Source organism: Pleurodeles waltl, chromosome 4_2 (genome assembly GCF_031143425.1).
Source record: "Pleurodeles waltl isolate 20211129_DDA chromosome 4_2, aPleWal1.hap1.20221129, whole genome shotgun sequence".
Lineage (NCBI taxonomy): Eukaryota > Metazoa > Chordata > Amphibia > Caudata > Salamandridae > Pleurodeles > Pleurodeles waltl.
In genome coordinates, this window is record NC_090443.1 from 190,949,594 (window position 1) to 190,967,704 (window position 18,111).

At 45.2% G+C, this 18,111-nt stretch overlaps 1 protein-coding gene across 2 annotated transcripts in view; it reads left to right on the forward strand.

Annotated features, from left to right (window-relative positions):
* Nucleotides 1–14,743: 14,743 nt before the first annotated feature.
* Nucleotides 14,744–18,111, forward strand: part of IMP3 (IMP U3 small nucleolar ribonucleoprotein 3) — a 279,600-nt gene continuing 276,232 nt past the window's right edge. Inside the window, exon 1 of one of the 2 annotated variants that reach the window (XM_069231072.1) lies at nucleotides 14,744–14,949. In XM_069231072.1, the coding sequence (XP_069087173.1) occupies nucleotides 14,813–14,949 (137 nt within the window). In that variant the 5' untranslated portion in view covers nucleotides 14,744–14,812. The remainder of the gene's footprint in view (nucleotides 14,950–18,111) is intronic. The other variant, XM_069231073.1, reaches the window with a different exon arrangement.

Consider the following 18,111-nt stretch of genomic DNA (forward strand, 5'->3'; position numbering starts at 1 on the left):
AGACACCCTATACACTAATAAGGGATAACTGGGCCTGGTGCAAGGTGCAAGTACCCCTTGGTACTCACTACAAGCCAGTCCAGCCTCCTACATTGGTTGTGCAGTGGTGGGATAAGTGCTTGAGACTACTTACCACTCTTGTCATTGTACTTTTCATAAGAGAAAAATATACAAAACAAGGTCAGTGTATATACACATAGCCAAAAAGTTTTGCATTTCCTCTTTTCACTCTTTTCTAAGTGCTGAAAAGTACTTCTAAAACTTTCAAAAAGTTCTTAAAAGTTTAAAAAGTTTTTCTGTCTTTCCAAAAAGTTCTGAAAACTTTTTTTTCTTTTTCTATCACTTTAACTCTCTCTAAAAAATGTGTGGCACAGGCAAAAATGTTGAACTGACCAAACTTGCATATGATCACCTTAGCTGGAAAGGAGCAAGGAGTCTCTGCATAGAGAGAGGTTTGAGTGTAGGGAAGAATCCTTCCTTAGAACTGTTAATTAATATGCTTAGAGTACAGGATAAGGCCATAAGTGCCCAATCTGGTGAAAAAGTAGCTAATGGTTCTCAATCTGATCCAGGGACTCCCCCAGGAAAAGGTTCAGGAAAGAAACTTCTCAGCCTGCCCATTACTAGACAGTCTAGCATAGTTGGTACAGAGGTTGAATCACACCATACTGATGGTGTGCTCTCACATTATACTGGTAGCCAAGCTGTTAGGGTGCCCTCTGTAAGGGACAGGTCTCCTTCTGTTCATTCCCATCATACCTCTGTATCTAGAAATGTCCCTCCCACCCACCCTGATGACAGATTGTTAGAAAGGGAGCTCAATAGATTGAGAGTGGAACAAACCAGACTGAAGCTCAAGAAGCAACAGCTGGATTTGGATAGACAGTCTTTAGAATTAGAGAAGGAAAGACAGAAGTTGGGTTTAGATACCCATGGTGGCAGCAGCAGTATTCCCCATAGTCATCCTGCAAAAGAGCATGATTCCAGGAATCTGCACAAGATAGTTCCCCCTTATAAGGAGGGGGATGACATTAACAAGTGGTTTGCTGCACTTGAGAGGGCCTGTGCTGTACAGGATGTCCCTCAAAGGCAGTGGGCTGCTATCCTATGGCTATCATTTAGTGGAAAAGGTAGGGATAGGCTCCTTACTGTGAAAGAAAATGATGCCAATAATTTTACAGTTCTTAAGAATGCACTCCTGGATGGTTATGGCTTAACCACTGAACAGTACAGGATAAAGTTCAGAGAGACCAAAAAGGAGTCTTCACAAGACTGGGTTGATTTCATTGACCATTCAGTGAAGGCCTTGCAGGGGTGGTTACATGGCAGTAAAGTTACTGATTATGAAAGCCTGTATAACACAATCCTGAGAGAGCATATACTTAATAATTGTGTGTCTGATTTGTTGCACCAGTACCTGGTAGACTCTGATCTGACCTCTCCCCAAGAATTGGGAAAGAAGGCAGACAAATGGGTCAGAACAAGGGTGAACAGAAAAGTTCATACAGGGGGTGACAAAGATGGCAATAAGAAGAAAGATGGTGAAAAATCTCAAGATAAGCATGGGGATAAGGGTAAAACCAAAGATCCCACTTCAAATCTTAAACACTCTTCAGAGGGTGGGGATAAAACAAATTCTTCCTCTTCTTCCCAACCTGCACACATTAAAAAGCCTTGGTGCTTTGTGTGTAAAAATAGAGGCCATAGGCCAGGGGATAAGTCCTGTCCAGGTAAACCCCCTGAGCCTACCACCACTAATACATCAAGCTCTAGTGCCCCTAGCAGTAGTGGTACTAGTGGTGGGACTGCTGGCAACAGTCAAGCAAAGGGTGTAGTTGGGTTCACTTATGGGTCCATAGTGGAAACTGATGTCATCAGTCCCAAGACAGTTTCTGTCACACCTAGTGGCATTGGCCTTGCCACACTGGCTGCTTGTCCCCTTACAATGGATAAGTACAGGCAGACAGTTTCAATAAATGGTGTTGAGGCCTTGGCCTACAGGGACACAGGTGCCAGTTTCACTTTGGTGACTGAAAACCTAGTGCCTCCTGAACAACACATCATTGGACAACAGTATAAGATTATTGATGTCCATAACTCCACTAAGTTTCTTCCCTTAGCTATAATTCAGTTTAGTTGGGGTGGAGTTACTGGCCCTAAGCAGGTGGTGGTATCACCTAGCTTACCTGTAGACTGTCTCTTAGGTAATGACCTAGAGGCCTCAGGTTGGGCTGATGTAGAGTTTTATGCCCATGCAGCCATGCTGGGCATCCCTGAGGAATTGTTCCCTCTCATTTCAAGTGAAATGAAAAAGCAAAGGAGAGGAGGCCTGAAAACTCAGGATCCCTCTCCATCAACAGGTAAAAAGGGTATCACAGTATCCCCTAACCACCCTACCATTCAGGATACTATTCCTGTGGTGGGAGAAACCTCTCCTGGGGTGGCACCTGTTCCAAGGGAATCATCAGCTGGCATAGCTGGACTCCCTGAGGTAGAAGTACCTCTCTGTGGGATAACTAACATTGGTGACAAAAAGAGCACCATTTTAGTTAACATGGAGCATCCCTCCAACCCTCCCAGAGAAACTTTAGTGCAGAAACCCTGTACTGCCTCACAACACTTAGGACAGCATCCCTGCCCTAGTGTGGAGCTCATAGGACAGCATCCCTGCCCTGCTCCAACTCAAGAGAAACAGCATCCCTGTTCTCTCTTCCAGCCAAATGGACAAAGTTTTTGTCCAGCTATGGCTTTACTGAGACAGCATCCCTGTCTGGCATTTCCATCATTACAAATAGGTTCAGTGGATAATTCCCACTGCTCTAAACTAAAACTTACTGATAGAAACTCTGAAAATACATCTTCACATTGTTGGTTAGCTAAAAAACTTCAAACAGGGTGGTTTACATCCCCACAGGGAAGTAACCATATAGTGGATGATAAAGGGAGTAACCAGTCTATTGCAGAGCTACTCTCTACTTATCACCACTTAGACAATAAAGTCTCAACTGGCCAAGGTTAGCCTTATTGTCCTTCGTTTGGGGGGGGGGGGTTGTGTGAGAAGGTAGCCTCTTTCTAGCCTTGTTACCCCCACTTTTGGCCTGTTTGTGAGTGTATGTCAGGATGTTTGTCACTGTTTTCACTGTCTCACTGGGATCCTGATAGCCAGTCCTCAGTGCTCATAGTGAAAACATTATGTTTTCAGTATGGTTGTTATGTGTCACTGGGATCCTGCTGGTCAGGACCCCAGTGCTCATAGGTTTGTGGCCTATATGTATGTGTCACTGGGACCCTGTCACACAGGGCCCCAGTGCTCATAGGTGTGCATGTATATGTTCCCTGTGTGGTGCCTAACTCTCTCACTGAGGCTCTGCTAACCAGAACCTCAGTGGTTATGCTCTCTCATTACTTTCAAATTGTCACTAACAGGCTAGTGACCATTTTTACCAATTTACATTGGCTTACTGGAACACCCTTATAATTCCCTAGTATATGGTACTGAGGTACCCAGGGTATTGGGGTTCCAGGAGATCCCTATGGGCTGCAGCATTTCTTTTGCCACCCATAGGGAGCTCTGACAATTCTTACACAGGCCTGCCACTGCAGCCTGAGTGAAATAACGTCCACGTTATTTCACAGCCATTTTACACTGCACTTAAGTAACTTATAAGTCACCTATATGTCTAACCTTTACCTGGTAAAGGTTAGGTGCAAAGTTACTTAGTGTGAGGGCACCCTGGCACTAGCCAAGGTGCCCCCACATTGTTCAGAGCCAATTCACTGAACTTTGTGAGTGCGGGGACACCATTACACGCGTGCACTACATATAGGTCACTACCTATATGTAACTTCACCATGGTAACTCCGAATATGGCCATGTAACATGTCTATGATCATGGAATTGCCCCCTCTATGCCATCCTGGCATTGTTGGTACAATTCCATGATCCCAGTGGTCTGTAGCACAGACCCTGGTACTGCCAGACTGCCCTTCCTGGGGTTTCACTGCAGCTGCTGCTGCTGCCAACCCCTCAGACAGGCAGCTGCCCTCCTGGGGTCCAGCCAGGCCTGGCCCAGGATGGCAGAACAAAGAACTTCCTCTGAGAGAGGGTGTGACACCCTCTCCCTTTGGAAAATGGTGTGAAGGCAGGGGAGGAGTAGCCTCCCCCAGCCTCTGGAAATGCTTTGTTGGGCACAGATGTGCCCAATTCTGCATAAGCCAGTCTACACCGGTTCAGGGACCCCTTAGCCCCTGCTCTGGCACGAAACTGGACTAAGGAAAGGGGAGTGACCACTCCCCTGACCTGCACCTCCCCTGGGAGGTGTCCAGAGCTCCTCCAGTGTGCTCCAGACCTCTGCCATCTTGGAAACAGAGGTGCTGCTGGCACACTGGACTGCTCTGAGTGGCCAGTGCCACCAGGTGACGTCAGAGACTCCTGCTGATAGGCTCCTTCAGGTGTTAGTAGCCTTTCCTCTCTCCTAGGTAGCCAAACCCTCTTTTCTGGCTATTTAGGGTCTCTGTCTCTGGGGAAATTTTAGATAACGAATGCATGAGCTCAGCCGAGTTCCTCTGCATCTCCCTCTTCACCTTCTGATAAGGAATCGACCGCTGACCGCGCTGGAAGCCTGCAAACCTGCAACATAGTAGCAAAGACGACTACTGCAACTCTGTAACGCTGATCCTGCCGCCTTCTCGACTGTTTTCCTGCTTGTGCATGCTGTGGGGGTAGTCTGCCTCCTCTCTGCACCAGAAGCTCCGAAGAAATCTCCCGTGGGTCGACGGAATCTTCCCCCTGCAACCGCAGGCACCAAAAAGCTGCATTACCGGTCCCTTGGGTCTCCTCTCAGCACGACGAGCGAGGTCCCTCGAATCCAGTGACACCGTCCAAGTGACCCCCACAGTCCAGTGACTCTTCAGCCCAAGTTTGGTGGAGGTAAGTCCTTGCCTCACCTCGCTGGGCTGCATTGCTGGGAACCGCGACTTTGCAAGCTACTCCGGCTCCTGTGCACTTCCGGCGGAAATCCTTCGTGCACAGCCAAGCCTGGGTCCACGGCACTCTAACCTGCATTGCACGACTTTCTAAGTTGGTCTCCGGCGACGTGGGACTCCTTTGTGCAACATCGGCGAGCACCGTTTCACGCATCCTCGTAGTGCCTGTTTCTGGCACTTCTCCGGGTGCTACCTGCTTCAGTGAGGGCTCTTTGTCTTGCTCGACGTCCCCTCTCTCTGCAGGTCCAATTTGCGACCTCCTGGTCCCTCCTGGGTCCCAGCAGCGTCCAAAAACGCCAAACGCACGATTTGCGTGTAGCAAGGCTTGTTGGCGTCCATCCGGCGGGAAAACACTTCTGCACGACTCTCCAAGGCGTGGGGGATCCATCCTCCAAAGGGGAAGTCTCTAGCCCTTGTCGTTCCTGCAGTATTCACAGTTCTTCAGCCTAGTAAGAGCTTCTTTGCACCAACCGCTGGCATTTCTTGGGCATCTGCCCATCTCCGAGCTGCTTGTGACTTTTGGACTTGGTCCCCTTGTTCCACAGGTACCCTCAGTCAGGAATCCATCGTTGTTGCATTGCTGATTTGTGTTTTCCTTGCATTTTCCCTCTAACACGACTATTTTGTCCTTAGGGGAACTTTGGTGCACTTTGCACTCACTTTTCAGGGTCTTGGGGAGGGTTATTTTTCTAACTCTCACTATTTTCTAATAATCCCAGCGACCCTCTACAAGGTCACATAGGTTTGGGGTCCATTCGTGGTTCACATTCCACTTTTGGAGTATATGGTTTGTGTTGCCCCTATCCCTATGTTTCCCCATTGCATCCTATTGTAACTATACATTGTTTGCACTGTTTTCTAAGACTATACTGCATATTTTTGCTATTGTGTATATATATCTTGTGTATATTTCCTATCCTCTCACTGAGGGTACACTCTAAGATACTTTGGCATATTGTCATAAAAATAAAGTACCTTTATTTTTAGTATAACTGTGTATTGTGTTTTCTTATGATATTGTGCATATGACACTAAGTGGTACTGTAGTAGCTTCACACGTCTCCTAGTTCAGCCTAAGCTGCTCTGCTAAGCTACCATTATCTATCAGCCTAAGCTGCTAGACACCCTATACACTAATAAGGGATAACTGGGCCTGGTGCAAGGTGCAAGTACCCCTTGGTACTCACTACAAGCCAGTCCAGCCTCCTACACTACTGGACAGTAGAAGCTGAAGGTTCTGCAGGAACGACAAGGGCCAGAGACTTCCCCTTTGGAGGATGGATCGCCCACGCCGTGGAGAGTCGTGCAGAAGTGTTTTCCTGAAGAAAGACCGCCAAGAAGCCTTGCTAGCTGCAAATCGTGCGGTTAGGGTTTTTGGATGCTGCTGTGGCCCAGGAGGGACCTGGATGTCGCCAATTGCGTCTGGGGACAGAGGGGGCATAGAGCAAGACAAGGAGCCCTCTCAGAAGCAGGCAGCACCCGCAGAAGTGCCGGAACAGGCACTATGAAGTAGAGTGAAACAGTGCTCACCCGAAGTTGCACAAAGGAGTCCCACGCCGCCGGAGGACAACTTAGGAGGTCGTGCTATGCAGGTTAGAGTGCCGTGGACCCAGGCTGGACTGTGCACAAAGGATTTCCGCCAGAAGTGCACGGAGGCCGGAGGAGCTGCAAAAGTCGCGGTTCCCAGCAATGCAGTCTGGCGTGGGGAGGCAAGGACTTACCTCCACCAAACTTGGACTGAAGAGTCACTGGACTGTGGGAGTCACTTGGACAGAGTTGCTGGATTCAAGCGACCTCGCTCGTCGTGCTGAGAGGAGACCCAGGGTACCGGTGATGCAGTTCTTTGGTGCCTGCGGTTGCAGGGGGACGATTCCGTCGACCCACGGGAGATTTCTTCGGAGCTTCTAGTGCAGAGAGGAGGCAGACTACCCCCACAGCATGCACCACCAGGAAAACAGTCGAGAAGGCGGCAGGATCAGCGTTACAGAGTTGCAGTAGTCGTCTTTGCTACTTTGTTGCAGTTTTGCAGGCTTCCAGCGCAATCAGCAGTCGATTCCTTGGCAGAAGGTGAAGAGAGAGATGCAGAGGAACTCGGATGAGCTCTTGCATTCGTTATCTAAGGAATCCCCAGAGACAGAGACCCTAAATAGCCAGAAAAGAGGGTTTGGCTACCTAGGAGAGAGGATAGGCTAGCAACACCTGAAGGAGCCTATCAGAAGGAGTCTCTGACGTCACCTGGTGGCACTGGCCACTCAGAGCAGTCCAGTATGCCAGCAGCACCTCTGTTTCCAAGATGGCAGAGGTCTGGAGCACACTGGAGGAGCTCTGGGCACCTCCCAGGGGAGGTGCAGGTCAGGGGAGTGGTCACTCCCCTTTCCTTTGACCAGTTTCGCGCCAGAGCAGGGCTAAGGGGTCCCTGAAGCGGTGTAGACTGGCTTATGCAGAAAGGGGCACCATCTGTGCTCATGAAAGCATTTTCCAGAGGCTGGGGGAGGCTACTCCTCCCCTGCCTTCACACCATTTTCCAAAGGGAGAGGGTGTAACACCCTCTCTCAGAGGAAGTTCTTTGTTCTGCCATCCTGGGCCAAGCCTGGCTGGACCCCAGGAGGGCAGAAACCTGTCTGAGGGGTTGGCAGCAGCAGCAGCTGCAGTGAAACCCCGGGAAAGGCAGTTTGGCAGTACCAGGGTCTGTGCTACAGACCACTGGGATCATGGGATTGTGCCAACTATGCCAGGATGGCATAGAGGGGGCAATTCCATGATCATAGACATGTTACATGGCCATATTCGGAGTTACCATTGTGAAGCTACATATAGGTAGTGACCTATATGTAGTGCACGTGTGTAGTGGTGTCCCCGCACTCACAAAGTCCGGGGAATTTGCCCTGAACAATGTGGGGGCACCTTGGCTAGTGCCAGGGTGCCCACACACTAAGTAACTTTGCACCTAACCTTTACCAGGTAAAGGTTAGACATATAGGTGACTTATAAGTTACTTAAGTGCAGTGGTAAATGGCTGTGAAATAACGTGGACGTTATTTCACTCAGGCTGCAGTGGCAGGCCTGTGTAAGAATTGTCAGAGCTCCCTATGGGTGGCAAAAGAAATGCTGCATCCCATAGGGATCTCCTGGAACCCCAATACCCTGGGTACCTCAGTACCATATACTAGGGAATTATAAGGGTGTTCCAGTATGCCAATCTGAATTGGTGAAATTGGTCACTAGCCTGTTAGTGACAATTTGTAAAGAGAGAGCATAACCACTGAGGTTCTGGTTAGTAGAGCCTCAGTGAGACAGTTAGGCATCACACAGGGAACACATACATATAGGTCACAAACTTATGAGCACTGGGGTCCTAGCTAGCAGGGTCAAAGTGACACATAACAAACATACTGAAAACATAGGGTTTTCACTATGAGCACTGGGTCCTGGCTAGCAGGATCCCAGTGAGACAGTGAAAACACCCTGACATACATTCACAAACAGGCCAAAAGTGGGTTTAACAAGGCTAGAAAGAGGCTACTTTCTCACAGGTATCTTGGACACCCTTACTGTTTTCTTACAGTCCCAGCGACCCTCTACAACTTCCCATAGGCCTGGGGTCCATTTGTGATTCGCATTCCACTTTTGGAGTATATGGTTTGTGTTGCCCCTAGGCCGATTCCTACCTATTGCATTCTATTGTGATTCTACATTGTTTGTACTACTTTTCTTACTGTTACTTACCTGTTTTGGGTTTGTGTACATATCATTTGTGTATATTACTTACCTCCTAAGTGAGGGTATCCACTGAGATACTTTTGGCATATTGTCACTAAAATAAAGTACCCTTATTTTTAGTAACTGAGTATTGTGGTTTCTGATGATATTGTGCTATATGATATAAGGTGTGTAGTAGAAGCTTTGCATGTCTCCTAGTTCAGCCTAATCTGCTTTGCCATAGCTACCTCTATCAGCCTAAGCTGCTAGAAACACCTCTATTCTACTAATAAGGGATAACTGTACCTGGCACAAGGTGTAAGTACCACAAGGTACCCATTATAAGCCAGGCCAGCCTCCTAAACTGACGTGTTAATCCGCAAAAGGGATCACTGAAATAACGGTCAGGAGATAAAATGACCATCTACCTGAACTGCCAGCAATGTAGATTTTCCTAGTCTTTTGAAGGAAAGTCTTCATTTTATAAAAGACACGGAGGCGAGTATTATGCGTTTCTTTTCTTACTTTAATTAACAGCAGCAGTCAAGAAACATACTAAAGTTCCCATGAAGCTAGTGAAAAAAACATAGTCACAACATGTAAACCAATAAGCATGCATTAAGGGCATAATGACATCACTTGACTGCGAACAGCCCTCATTTCTTGCGAGATAACTCAGTCAGTATTAAATAAAGGAAAAATGGCAAATAGAATAAGAATAGCCACGATAAAAGATAAGTCAGAACAAAAGTTCAAAATTCCAGGAAACCGAGCATGCATCGTCAGCAGGAAGTCCAATTTTAAGTCAAGACTGGAGCCTCCTATTATGCGTGTTCAAAGCATATTAATTATATTCAACAAAACATTATCAGCTGGTTTACAATAAAAAACTTTAAACACATTGTTATTCGACCAGCCTGCAGATTTAAGAATATCCTCTAAACGGGAACCTGCCCAGAAGGCTTTGGAAGCCATAGCTCCCCTGGAAAAGTGAGCCCCAAACATGAAAATGTCAATGCCCACCAAAGACATAATCCATTTGACCCAACGAACCAACGTAGAGGCCGAAACAGGATTAAAGGACTTTCTAAATGAAATTAGAAGTTGGGATACAGAGTGCGTTTTTAAGTCTGCAGTCTTTTGTTCGTAGATTTTTAAGCATTGACCAACACATAACTTAGGATGATCTGGAAAATAAGGATAAAAAACTGAAGATAAATTGGTTTTGGTTCGATGAACCACCGTAAACAAAACCCCAGAAGGAGTAAATTGGTGATTAGAAATATCTAATGCTTTGACATCAGAAAGACGTTTGATAGAAACAAGACATAATAGCATTGTTAACTTAGCAGATAAAATCTTTAAGGTCAGCATGACATTATCGGACCATGACAGAAGGAATTTTAGAACAGTGTTAACATCCAATAATTGTCTATATTGGGGCATGGGGGATTAGAATATGTTACTTCCTTTAAAAGATGGCAAACAAGAGGATGTTCTCCAATTGGTTTTCCATTCACGTAGGTATGGTTGGAGGAAATAGCTGATCTATATAGGTTGATGGTACGAAAAGCTTTACCTTTTCTGGCTTCGGCAGCTAAATATTGGCAATAAAAATCACATCTGCTGAAAAGGAATCAATGTGTTTTCCTAAACACCAGCTGTGCCATAAAGACCAGGCTGATTTGTAAGCTTTCTTGGTGCCTGGAGCCCAAGATTGTGATATGCACTGCGAAGCTTCAGATGAAATGAAAGGGAGAGATTGGGAATTCCCGAGATTTTCCATGCTGACAGGGTGAGAAGATTGTCCAAGATGAGAGGATGAGGAAGATACAGTGGATCTAACAAAAGGTTTGGGAAGAAGGAAGAAGGAAAGGAAAGTCTATTGAGAGTTCCAAGAGAGTTGGGAACCAAATTTGGGATTGCCAAAATGGAGCTATGAGCACTAAAGAAGCTTGTTGTTGTCTGAGCTGAGCGAGCACCCTGCTGATCACGAGAAAAGGAGGGAAGGTGTAAATCAGGGAGATTGACAAATCCTGTAAGAAGGAATCGGATGCTAAGGCCAACGGATCCGGACGCCAACTGAAGAATTGAGGAAGCTGAGTGTTGAGACGGGATGCAAACAGGTCAATAACTGACGGACCCCATTTGTTCTGTATTTTTTGAAAATTTGAGGCATGGAGTTTCCAATCGCTCGAGTCTCGAAGGTGTCGCGAATGCCAATCTGCTACTGAATTGAGAGTTCCTGAAAGGTACTCTGCATGAACCGAAATATGGTTTGAAAAATTCCCAAAAGACTTTGGCTAGTTGGATTTCATGCCCCCGAAGTGATTTATATATCGGACTGCCGAAATGTTGTCCATTCTGAGAAGAATAGCACAACAAACTTTATTTTTTGTGAGGTTTCTGATTGCAAGGGAGCCGGCAAGCATCTCTAAACAGTTGATATGCAATCTGGACTCCTCTAAAGACCATTTACCTCCAGTCGAGATTGGCCCACATCGGGCCCCCCAGCCTGAATGACTTGCATCTGATTCTAATACTAGATCTGGGGCTGATGCAAAGATAGTTCTTCCATTCCAGGTGTCTAAATGGTCTATCCACCATTGAAGTTCTGTGCGTGAATTGAGATCTAGAGGGATAATGTCTGAATATGATAGGCCTTTTCTTATGTGACGAATTTTCAATCTCTGGAGAGCCCGATATTGAAGGGGGACTGGAAATATTGCTTGAATAGAGGAGGAAAGAAGACCTACTATTCGAGCCAGTGATCTTAGCGAAATTAGAAAGCTGCGTAAAATCTGCAGAATCTCTGATTTTATGGATTTGATTTTTGCGGAAGGAAGGAGGAGAATGGCTGAAACAGAGTTTATTTGGAAGCCTAAGAATTCTATAACTTGGGTCGGGGTGAGAAAGGACTTTTCTCTGTTGATGATAAATCCTAGGTCTGACAGAAGGGAACATGTGAGAGATAAGTGGGACAAGAGAGACTGAGGAGATTGGCTCATTATGAGAATGTCATCCAGATAAATGATGGGTCTCACACCTTGAACTCTGAGAAAGGCTACCACCAGTCTCATGAGCTTGGTGATGCACCATGGGGCAGATGATAGACCGAAGGGTAGGGAGATAAAATGAAAGTGTTGGTCTAACCACTGAAACTGAAGAAACTTCCAGAAATCTGGGTGAATTGGAACAACTAAATATGCATCTTGAAGATCCAATCGAACCATCCAATCGTGTTGGAGGAGCGTATCTCTGAGGTGAAGGATGATTTCCATTTTGAAGTGTTGGTAAACCACAAAGTGATTCAAGTAGTTGAGAGTTATTACAAGACGCATCTTTTTGTTTTTCTTTTGAACCAAGAAAATGGAGCTGGTAAAACTTGACGGATCGGGTTCGATAAGAGAGATGCCTGTTTTTGAATGAGGGATTGTACTTCTGAAGAAATAAGATCTGACATTTCTGTGGAAAAACGTGGAAGAGGAGGCAGCTGTGTTAGAACAGGGAATTAATAAAGTTTGATAATATAACCTTTGACAGTGTTCAGAACCCAAGGGTCTGATGTGATTTCCGACCATTTTGGAAGAAAATAACGAAGGCGCCCTCCTATAGGAATAGAACCAAAAGGTAGGCTTACCTGACTGATTGATTGATTGGAGGATCTGGAATTTCTGTAACCTCTGGAGCAGAAACCTCTGCCTCTCTGCGGGTAGAATTGCGCCCTATATTCTTGGTAGGACGCTTTGTGGTAGCCTCTGGAACCTTGATTGGAATATGCATGGCCAGCAAAGCGGTTCCTTCCTCTGCCAGCCGTGCCAAAAACATGTGTAAACATCTTCTTTAAGGATTGTTGGGCCTTATCCAAAGATGTGAACGTTGCCACATATTTACTTAGTTCCGTAATGAACGAATCTCCAAAGAGCAAGCCTTCGGCTTTTATAGGAGGCTAAACAGTCGCTAAATTGATCAGTTTAGGATCAAGTTTTAACAAAAGACCCTTTCTCCTTTCATGTGTAGGTGCAGAGTTGGCATTCCCGAGTAGAGAGAAAGTGCGCTGGACCCATAAGGTGAGCTCCTCTGGATCAATAAAGGTACCATCAATTCTGGCCGCCTTGGCAATATCGAAGATGCGTGTGAGAGGACTGAGGATATTTAACAGCTTGTCTTGGCAAGATGACCATGCCTTGTCCAATCCTTTACGCGGATCTTTACGAAGTTTGGTAAAAAATGTCAGGAGAGGTTGGTCAATAACCGGTGTGATAGAGGATTTGTGGGAAAGGGAAGGACGAGGGCATTCAGACTTTAGCTTGGCCCTAGTTTGTTTATCTAAAGGGCAATTAAGTTTGGCAGAGACCTATTCAGCTACGTGGTCCGCAGGGACCCACTCAGTAGAGTTTGGGTGAAGAATGTGGCAAGGGTCAAACATTGAAAAACCTTCAGGGTACATGAGAGAAATAGGTTTGGAATTATCAAGGGAGGATAACCTGTTTTTTTTTTTAAGTAGAGGGTGATAAAGAACTAGTGTCGTCCTTGTCAGATAAATTGATATCTGAATCCAAATCAGGCATATCATCATCCGTATCAGGGATGGAAGAAATGATTATAGGGGGTATAGTATTTTTAGATTTAGATTTGTGCTTTAAAGATGATTTCACATTGTCCTCGTTTTTTTACTCCTTGGAGGGAGCCTTGTGAGGAACTACGTCCTCTGCCATGTGTGAGGAAACCTCACTCGCCTTTAGATCCATTTATTGAGATTTTTTGGGATGCTTAATAGGAGAAAGACTCTGACTGCATTCCCCCGCAGACTGGGACGAAATAGTTTTAGAAATCATGTTAGCGAAGGATGACTCCAGAATTTTTGACAGTTTTTGAATGGAACATGAAACAGCTTGCTGAACAGAGGATTTAATAAAAGCATTAAGTTCCTGCCTGATAGTATCAATGTTGTCAGGGGTATCATGCCCTGAGGGAGAGCTATCTATCTCCATAATAAAAGATTTACAAAAACTGAAACAAGGGAGGTTGAAAAAATCAGCAAAAAAGGGGTTAAATATAACCAAGGAGGAGAAAGGAACGAAACTCCACCTATGGGCGTTGTTAAAGGGAAATCCAGGAAGCTGTGGTTGTCAGATGACGCTGAAAATGAAGGCGTGTACAGGTAGGGGCTATAAACTGAAACACGGAGTGAAATTAGCACTCTGGCGCTTGCTCAGACGTGGTAAAATTCAAACTGCTGACTGAAGCAAGCAACAGGCTCCGCATATAAAAATAAACTCTAAAAATAGAGTTTATGAAGAGGAGCGCAAAACAGGACAGAAACGTTTCCTCAGACGCTGCGAAAATGGCGACCGCAGTCTGAGGAGACGTTAAAACGGTTGGAGCCTAACGAGCACGAGGCGCAGCACTCAGAAAAGGACGTGAAGCAACTTGAGGATTAGAGAAACACGCGAGAGCGTGAATGCGCAAAGTTATAACATTTATTAAATATAATGCGAGTAGAAATAAAACACCAAAGTATAATGAATAGAGAAAATATTGAAGGTACTTGACTGCGAGCAGCAAGAAAAGACAGTTGTTCGCAGTTAAGTGATGTCATGATGCCCTATATGCATGCTAATTGGTTTACATGTTGTGACTACGTTTTTGTTCCCATTGGCTCTTTTTCCCTAGCTTCATGGGATCTGTAGTACGTTTCTTGACTGCTGCTGTTAATTAAAGTAAGACAAAAATCGCATAATGGGAGCCTCCGGTCTTGACATAAAATTGTGTTGGCAAGACTATAGTCCTAATTCAAATGTAATGTTCTATTTCGTTATTTATGATGCTTGGTGAATGAAAGTAGGCATGCCACCAAGCTATACACAAAAGTGCACGGTTGTGTTTGTTTAAGGAACACAGAATGTGCGCAGCATAAAGTTTAATTTCCTTCTTTACGGAGCTATCTGAATGAAAGTAGCCATACCAAAAAGCTACACAGAGGATTTTACTTCCTACCCACAAGAGGTCTGTTTCTTTAAGGAACAATCTTCCCGCGTTTACAAGGCAAGCCACTACGGCTGCTGCTTTTCAGTTGGTAGCTCCACCCTTACCCTGCTGCTGTCTCGGCCATTAGTTCGCAATCATGGTGCGTAAGCTGAAGTTCCACGAGCAGAAGCTTCTGAAAAAGGTTGACTTCATCAGTTGGGAGGTAAACCACAACTTGCACGAGGTGAAGGTGATGAGAAGGTTCCACCTGGAGCGAAGGGAAGATTACACCAAGTAAGCCTAAGTGCCGCGCGATTGGGTTAACCGAGAGGAAGCGGGCGGACTCAGTTGGGGGCGGGTATCTGTATTTTTACAGGTTTATGTTTAAAGAGTTGATAATTTTCTAGTGTTGTGGTATCGGACTACGACGATGTTTTGTTGTACCTTATTAAAATGAATTATTTTTGTGGATATGTTTGGAGTGCCGCCATGACAGGTGCTGACAAGAATTGTCCGACAGAGTTTAACGGTTTGCTACAAAGATTCAAATGTGGCAGCCATCTTTGAATGGCAGCGAAGCATGAATACTTAATTTCCTTTTTGGGGATGGGTGGTCGGGGCGTCTGGCGTGATCGATAGCAAGCTCTGTGTTTGGACCAGTTCTCTAATCATTGTAAAAGACGTACTGAACAGAGCTGGTTACGCGCTTGCAGTTTACCCAACCTTCTTCGAACTGCGCAGATCAAATAGTGGGTGCAAATAATTATATCGAGTCTAAATTGCGCGTTCCATGTGTTTGAAACTTAATGTGGCGATTTTAGAATAATTGCGACATCTTGTGATTCTGCTGTGCCTGCCTGCGCCTATATCAAAGTATTTCAATGTGTCCCTTGTAGTTAAGCATTTATTAGTTATTACAGGGAGTGCAGAATTATTAGGCAAGTTGTATTTTTGAGGATTAATTTTATTATTGAACAACAACCATGTTCTCAATGAACCCAAAAAACTCATTAATATCAAAGCTGAATATTTTTGGAAGTAGTTTTTAGTTTGTTTTTAGTTTTAGCTATGTTAGGGGGATATCTGTGTGTGCAGGTGACTATTACTGTGCATAATTATTAGGCAACTTAACAAAAAAAAATATATACCCATTTCAATTATTTATTATTACCAGTGAAACCAATATAACATCTCAACATTCACAAATATACATTTCTGACATTCAAAAACAAAACAAAAACAAATCAGTGACCAATATAGCCACCTTTCTTTGCAACAACACTCAAAAGCCTGCCATCCATGGATTCTGTCAGTGTTTTGATCTGTTCACCATCAACATTGCGTGCAGCAGCAACCACAGCCTCCCAGACACTGTTCAGAGAGGTGTACTGTTTTCCCTCCTTGTAAATCTCACATTTGATGATGGACCACAGGTTCTCAATGGGGTTCAGATCAGGTGAACAAGGAGGCCATGTCATTAGATTTCCTTCTTTTATACCCTTTCTTGCCAGCCACGCTGTGGAGTACTTGGACGCGTGTGATGGAGCATTGTCCTGCATGAGAATCATGTTTTTCTTGAAGGATGCAGACTTCTTCCTGTACCACTGCTTGAAGAAGGTGTCTTCCAGGAACTGGCAGTAGGACTGGGAGTTGAGCTTGACTCCATCCTCAACCCGAAAAGGCCCCACAAGCTCATCTTTGATGATACCAGCCCAAACCAGTACTCCACCTCTACCTTGCTGGCGTCTGAGTCGGACTGGAGCTCTCTGCCCTTTACCAATCCAGCCACGGGCCCATCCATCTGGCCCATCAAGACTCACTTTCATTTCATCAGTCCATAAAACCTTAGAAAAATCAGTCTTGAGATATTTCTTGGCCCAGTCTTGACGTTTCAGCTTGTGTGTCTTGTTCAGTGGTGGTCGTCTTTCAGCCTTTCTTACCTTGGCCATGTCTCTGAGTATTGCACACCTTGTGCTTTTGGGCACTCCAGTGATGTTGCAGCTCTGAAATATGGCCAAACTGGTGGCAAGTGGCATCGTGGCAGCTGCACGCTAGACTTTTCTCAGTTCATGGGCAGTTATTTTGCGCCTTGGTTTTTCCACACGCTTCTTGCGACCCTGTTGACTATTTTGAATGAAACGCTTGATTGTTCGATGATCACGCTTCAGAAGCTTTGCAATTTTAAGAGTGCTGCATCCCTCTGCAAGATATCTCACTATTTTTGACTTTTCTGAGCCTGTCAAGTCCTTCTTTTGACCCATTTTGCCAAAGGAAAGGAAGTTGCCTAATAATTATGCACACCTGATATAGGGTGTTGATGTCATTAGACCACACCCCTTCTCATTACAGAGATGCACATCACCTAATATGCTTAATTGGTAGTAGGCTTTCGAGCCTATACAGCTTGGAGTAAGACAACATGCATAAAGAGGATGATGTGGTCAAAATACTCATTTGCCTAATAATTCTGCACTCCCTGTATTATTGTGGTGTGCCTGTCTGCTGGCTGGAGAAGAGGCACCAACTGCAGTTCTCTTTGTACTTAATAAAACCTACATTAAACTACTATGATTTGCGTAAGACTGTTACTACAAGACTTCGCGATGAGCTCCAGCCTTCAAGAAGATATACAAGGAGTACAATACAGTTGGTGCAAGAATTTCACATGTGAAAAGAAGTGAAGTGTGCTCTTTACCTAGTGGAGCAACTTCATCTAATGTGGAGTGCGGCTACGGCAATATTGAGGTGGTAAGTTGTATCTGATTTAATTCCTTGGAAATTGCTTAAGGAAAAACCCAACATAAAAGATGTACCTGCAATGTCAGTGTTGCAGTTCACGCTGTGAGGAGCAGCCCCGGCACATGTAGATGTAGTGCTTCTTAGACACCGTGTGCGGTGATCCCCGGTCATGGCTGTGCGCGCACTAGGACTGAGACGCGCGTGACCATGACAATTAAGCCGTTGCTGTACGCTAAAAAAACAAGGTCCTGCATCTCTGAACAAGCATTTGCAATGCACTAGGGTCTCGCATTTGTCGCAGTTACAGCTTTCACAGTTATAAACTCCCAACCGGATTTTTCTTCTTTAAAAAAAAACAACTTGATCGTGCTGCTACAGTTCACACTAATAATACCTATTGGCAAAAGTAAAATTAACTGAGTAACAAGGTCGATAGTATGAGAAGCGCTCAACTTCTACCCAGCGAGATCGCGCTGCGAGAACAGAGGAAAAAGTAGTCCACAAACCCAGCTAGCCTCGCATGTTTTCTGTACTTGGTCGCTGCGCAGCGCTCGTGTAGGAAAGTATATCTTGCTTGGCATGTTACCCCCATATTTCACTGTATATATGTTGTTTTAGTGTATGTGTCACTGGGACCCTGCCAGCCAGGGCCCCAGTGCTCATAAGTGTGCCCTCTATGTGTTCCCTGTGTGATGACTAACTGTCTCACTGAGGCTC